The sequence below is a fragment of the Sinocyclocheilus anshuiensis genome, unplaced genomic scaffold, assembly GCF_001515605.1.
Source record: "Sinocyclocheilus anshuiensis isolate Anshui unplaced genomic scaffold, SAMN03320099.WGS_v1.1 scaffold1170, whole genome shotgun sequence".
NCBI lineage: Eukaryota > Metazoa > Chordata > Actinopteri > Cypriniformes > Cyprinidae > Sinocyclocheilus > Sinocyclocheilus anshuiensis.
This window is the reverse complement of record NW_015538055.1, coordinates 3,272,406-3,278,609: the sequence shown is the minus strand read 5'-3', so window position 1 is coordinate 3,278,609 and position 6,204 is coordinate 3,272,406. Positions and strand designations below refer to the sequence as shown.

The window sequence follows — 6,204 nt, the reverse complement described above, 5'->3', positions numbered from 1 at the left end:
CTGGAGCAGAGCACCGGGCCTGTGCGAGCCGGGCTTTTCATTAGGGTAAGACAAGAGTCCCCTTAAAGTTAACTTTTCATGTTTTGTTTTGTTTTTATATGAAATTATGTATATATAATATATAGTGCACTACTGATCCAAAGTTTTGAATAATAATAATTACGATTTTTACCAAGACAGCATTTATTTGGCCAGAAATACAGAAAAACAGTAACATTGTGAAATATCATTATAATTTAATATAACATATGTGTTTAATTTTATACTTAATTGTTTAATTTTAGAATATAAAATTATATATAATTTACCGAGAACCGCAGACCGTGGGACTACACTGCCCCCCATGAGCAGCTTCAGAAGCCCGGCACACAGGCTCTCACCAGCGGATAAATGACACTGACTACAAGAGTCAATGTTTTGCACTGTAGCTTAAAGAGCAGATTCCAGTGGGACACTTTTTGAAGAACCGACATTCATCATCATCTGCTTTATCACAACTATATGTAGAGTGAAACTCGATTTCTTTTGCTGAAATGTGGCTGTGGAGTTACTGGAGTCCAATTTAATATGCCAGAAAAGACTGAAACTCTTGATGTACCACAGACTATGGCAATTAAAAACTTCATATAAATCTACCTTAAGGGCATTCTTCTGCTCTGCAGGTGCACGTTCTTTAGATGTGTTGCTACATATAAATTGATGTATATAAATGTTAAGCTTTGGTTGCTAATAAAAATTTCTGAACAAAATGTTCCACTTGAAGTGTTCAGTCTGGATGGAATGCAAAAATAATTTTTAGGCAGGACTTTTAGTGTTGTCATGGATACTGGTTTTGCACGGTGGGTCTGAGTTTGTCACCATAAAGATATTTGACTCATCTAATCAGCCAGATTCTACTTGGCCAGCAGTCATACAGTCATAGTGATAATTAAAAATGCAAATAATTGCTAGATATTTCTGTTAATCTAAATTATCATCAAAATTATGTTTGAAGATTCCATGTGTTAAATGTTTTCCTCCTACCATTTTATCCATCTTGCTACATCTCTAATCTTGATGAACCCTGATGAGCAAAACCATCATGATCATGTTTTAAAAGCCAGCCAAACTTAAAATAAACTTGTAATATAAAGTAGACCAATCTGTAACTTAGAATTTAACTTAAAAATCTTTCATAGAAAGTTTTGGTAGGTTTTCCTTTAGGTGCCTCGTCTTTCTTTCCATCATTGATTTCTTTAACGCATTAAAATATTGTATTTACATGCATTGTATACAGAGAGGAATTCTTGGGGATATTTTGTGTTTCATAATCATTTAAATTATATGTAATTATGTCTAAATTATACTGAAAAAAATGGTGTACACTGTAAAAAAGTTTTTTTGAAGTTGCATATAAAACAATTACAGTATGATTTACAAGAAAACTATTTCAGTCTTTCTAAATTTCCCATTTAATTCAGTATGTGAAAATTGCTCCTACACCATTTTTCCAGTGTAGGAATTCATTTGAAACAGTTTAAGGTCAAGACGCTAAAGGTATGTGATTACAGAAATGTGAGAAATATACAGCATTAGGCCAATGCAACACTGCTTTATTTAATTTACGCGGCTTCATTTACCACTTCATTATACATACCCATGGCCATCTTTTAATAAAGTCGATTTATGTCCTCGGCGAAGCCAAATCCTCTGAATTAGGTCACTCTCGCAGAGAATTGGAGCCGGGGTATAGGCTGCTGTGTTATTGCGATACGTCCATTGTGTTCCTCTAGAGGGCGCTGCGGGTCAAGAACATTTAAATGAGGGCGAGAGCGTGCACTCACGAAGTCTTGTGGGCGGGGCTCGATTGTGGTCACGTGATCCTAGTTGGCGCCTGTGATTAGTAACTAGAGTTCTCGCACTGGTTCTAGTAGGTTTGTTACACAAAAACATCATGTTTTTTTCTCACTTATAAGTACGAATATTGAGCGAAGCTTTTATGAGTGTATATTTATTATATGTCCATATAGATTTACACCGCACAACAAGTCTTATGGACAGTTTTAGCATTGAGTCCTTTGGTGGCGCTTCCGGTGAGTACTTCTCCTCGCCCCCTGTTGGTCGTTATGTTAAACTGCACGCAATAGAACTGAATACAGAGTGGGAGGGCTGGCCGTTGAGTCGCTCACTGTGGCAGTGAAAGTAGGGTGGGCAGGCTGGCTGTTAAAGAACGTGCCTTGCGCCTCAGGACCCTCCTCTTAGCTACGGCGCTTTTCGCGAAACGTGAGGCCCTTTGGAAGAACTCCGGTCCGTCTTACCTTCCCTTTCCCGGTGATACGATTTAAAGGAAGACCCTGTCTAATATCAAACACATATCGGATTAGTATTATACTATTCTTTTTTTAATTGACCGACGCTATATTAACGGCTCCGGCCATGGCAGCCAGCGCGAAGCGAAAGCAGGAGGAAAAACACCTGAAGATGCTGCGGGAAATGACGAGTTTGGCGCCCAACCGAAAGTGCTTCGATTGCGATCAGCGCGGCCCGACCTACGCCAACATGACCGTGGGCTCGTTCGTCTGCACGTCCTGCTCAGGCATCCTGTGAGCCACCCTCCTGTCTATCTCTGTCTATCTCTGTCTGAGCCTCTTTATTTTCACACGCCGGCTGTGTCTCAAACCCTAGTGGGCTGCCTGTCTAGACATCATAACCGCATTATTTAACACCCGTGACGCCATAACATGTCTAGTTAGGCAGCTCTATAGGTTTTGAAACCGATTGTTTTAACCCAGCTGTTGATCCATTTACATAAATGTTATTGTTAGGGTGTTTAACATGTAAATGGGTTGTTGTCTTATTGGGGGTTGGTAATCTGTCAGTTAACCAGGCGTGATGGGTGGGTGGTTGGGCTAATGCAGTAACATCATGTGTGTCTTGCTCTCAATCCATTTCAGCAAACTTGAGCAGCTACCTGTGGGCATATCACTGGTCTTTTCGTACTCGTGTCCTGCATCGTCGTATCTAGCAGTAAGGACTGGCCCTTGTGGATCAGATAAACCTCTATACAGCATGTGGAAGAGCTGGATAGTCAGAGACACATGCTGACATGTGGCAAAGGGTGTGTTCACCCCTGCAGTATTGTCCTGATAGCGGAGGGCTTGACAATCCCTAAACGAAGCTGAATTTATATTCAGCTTTATGTTGCTTGTATGGTGTAGATCAGAGGAGTGCTAGGTGATCTGTGAAAAAGTTTAGAGAAAATCATTATAAAAAAAAATTTAATAAATAAAAAAGTATCAAAATAAATATATTTTAAAAAATATTTAAATAACACATCTAAAAGTACAGTACTATACTGAATAGTTGGGTAGACATTCTGTTAGATAGTTTTTTTTATTAATTAATTTATTTTTTAGATATTGATCTTGCTATACACAATATAGTACTGTACTGATGTATTTAAATATTTTAAAATATTTCTTTTGATAATTTACTTTATTCATATTATTTACTTAGTTATTTTTTATTATTTGTTTATTTTTACATCTAACTAAATACTTCAAAATAAAGAATTTATTAAAATGAATTGAAAAAATATTTAATTATAAGTATAGTAATAGTAGAAAAAATAGAAATGTAATCCCCCCCAAAAAAATGCATATTTATAATATTAATTTTACATAGTATAAATTTGGTCTTTATCAATTAAAATAAAAAGCTACTTCTAAATTTTAGAATAGAGGGCCTTCATGATCATATTTGGGGTCTGTGGCATTTGAAAGATTTAAAACGTCTAGTGTGGATAACATGGGTACATATGGTCATCCTGATCTATTGTTGGCATTGTTCAGTCTTCAGCATGCTTTTTGATATCGGATGTTGAGTCCTTGTGTAGTTTAGATTTTTACATGGAAGTCCTTTTCCATGTAGTTTACTCTCCCTTGTTAGTTGATAAACATAAAATTCAATGAATGCTGAAACATGCCATTAAATTGGCAGAATCTTCATTGAATGATGCATTTAAAGTGCCGTTGTATCTTCGATAGATCATTTATGAATTTACCTGTTATGGTGAACAGTTGTGTGTCATGTATCAGCATTTCAGCCCTGTAGTGTAACAGGCATCTAGTTCAGGGGATTTTGGATTAAGAGTTGGAAATGCTCCTAAAATAATGCCTTTTAATTCAGATCGCAAGAGTCATCCTGCAAGTATGTGATGCAGAGTTTCTTGAATTTAAGTAAATGTTAAAAATAAGTAAACCACATTCCTTCATTGCATCTATGAAGCTGACAGCCATGGTTCTCTGAATTAATAGGAATCACCTTTTTTTGCACATGGGTCAGTCTGTCTTAAGTGGTCCAATGGAGGTTACTTGACTAATTTAAATTTAATTGGAAATGTTTTTTTTGGGGAGTGATTAACACTATTTATTGGTATTGCAAAACCACAAGGTTTTTTTAAATTTTTGGACCACTTGAGATGGAATGGCCCACATATTTTTTTTGTTTTATAAACTTATTTCATGTATATTTATTGAATTTTACATCAAGACAGTTCACACTGTTTAAATATCTTCTTCATTGGTTTACAGAATTAATTAGTAGTATTATTATAAAATTAATTAAATTGCTTATGTTTGAAGAGCACACTGGTACAGTATTGCTGATGCAGACGTTGGGCTAAATGTCATATTTGAATAAATGTGTGCATTCCTGCAGTGTAATTCAATCCTAATTTTATGCTTGGTTTGCAATACGATGAAAACTGACCCACTTTTTCCCATTTTTACACACATTTGCCTTGATATCAGAATTTTAAATGGTTTTAAAATGGAATAGAATAGTCCATTTGAAAGCATTTTTCATTCATACTCCTAATATGCACTCAGTCATAATCTCAAAGTCTTCATGAAGAATCAGAATTGGTTGTGTTAGTTCTTTAAATCTGTGTTTCTGATGATGAGTTGTCTCATAGAGTCTAAACTTGTCTGAACTAGCCATGTCTGAAACATAAGGGGTTGCTTAAAAAAAGGGTTTGATTTCCCAGCAGTCAAGTGGATGAGAAGACAGTTCTGTTAGACTTTAGAATCTTTACATCTTTGAGTTTTTAGAAGAATCTTGCAATTGTTTTGAGTCCAAACAGTTACATTTAAGCCACTCCCTCAAAAGTCAATGAGATGTTTGAGAATGATCTCTCACTGTATCCCACGAAAGTACAGGAACCATCTGCCTTCTTTGTTAGCACTTCAGAGAGAAATGCAACAAACAGTTTGATATATTGGCACTGTTTCTGAGTAAAGCTATTGATAAATGGTCTTGCTTTAGTGCAGTGTGGTTTGATGTCCTCTTGTTGTCCAGATACTGAGATCTCTGGAATGTCATTCTGAGTGACCTCTCTACAAAATTACAAAGAAATGTTCAATAACTCTCCAAAAAAGCAGAGCAGAGGGGATAGTGAGATTGGTGCGATCGATTGAGCAAATAAAAGAAATATGAGTGTGTTGTTCTAGCTGAATACTTCTGGAGTCCTGGCGTGAGGAGAGGGGTTCAGGATCATGTTAGTTCATTTGGAAATGGTGTCAGGTGTATTTGAACAAGCCTGAGCCCAGCTGTGAGGGCTGATAGTTAGTTGTCTAGGTGGATCACTCTGATAGCCATAAAACTTAACTAACTAAAAAGTAACAATGGATGACAGATTTTGGTAGGCCTACCTGGAAATTAGCATCACGCTGGTAGGGGTCGACTGATTATCGGCAACGATATTAAGCATTTTTATGGTTATCGGTATCGGTCATTTTTAAAACCGATTTGCTGATTAAAATAATTTAAAAGCATTTAAAGTTTCTGTCAGAGCCCTTGTTATTCTTAATTTTGACATTAATTTTAATTTTTACAATAGACATATATATTGGTTCAAAATATCGGTTATTGGTCTACTTGATCTGTAATAATTGGTATCGGCATCAGCCCTGAAAAACACATATTTGTCGACCCCTACACGCTGGTTCCATCGATGAAAAGCCAAGAAGATTTTTCCATTGGTTTTTGGATTGTTGCAGAAAATTAACTCTGCGACTAATCAAAGTTTATGATTCTTACACATTTTGTTCATCAAAATAATCTTCACAAATTAATTTTGAAGCCTAAATACAATCATTAGGAGTAAAAAGCTAAAGTGAGGCTATAAAAATCTTACACCATGGTCACATGACTTCAGTGCCACCA

At 36.3% G+C, this 6,204-nt stretch overlaps 2 protein-coding genes across 7 annotated transcripts in view; both read left to right on the top strand.

Annotated features, from left to right (window-relative positions):
- LOC107683383 (39S ribosomal protein L44, mitochondrial-like) overlaps positions 1-1,122 on the top strand; it is a 7,238-nt gene extending 6,116 nt beyond the window's left edge. Inside the window, exon 6 of the mRNA XM_016479434.1 lies at positions 304-1,122. Within this exon, the coding sequence (XP_016334920.1) occupies positions 304-390 (87 nt within the window). The 3' untranslated portion in view covers positions 391-1,122. The remainder of the gene's footprint in view (positions 1-303) is intronic.
- Positions 1,123-1,611: 489 nt separating this feature from the next.
- Positions 1,612-6,204, top strand: part of LOC107683378 (arf-GAP domain and FG repeat-containing protein 1-like) — a 25,095-nt gene continuing 20,502 nt past the window's right edge. For 2 of the 6 annotated variants that reach the window (XM_016479428.1, XM_016479427.1), the window contains exon 1: positions 1,612-2,582. In XM_016479428.1, the coding sequence (XP_016334914.1) occupies positions 2,416-2,582 (167 nt within the window). In that variant the 5' untranslated portion in view covers positions 1,612-2,415. The remainder of the gene's footprint in view (positions 2,583-6,204) is intronic. The other 4 variants (XM_016479430.1, XM_016479429.1, XM_016479432.1 and 1 more) reach the window with 3 other exon arrangements.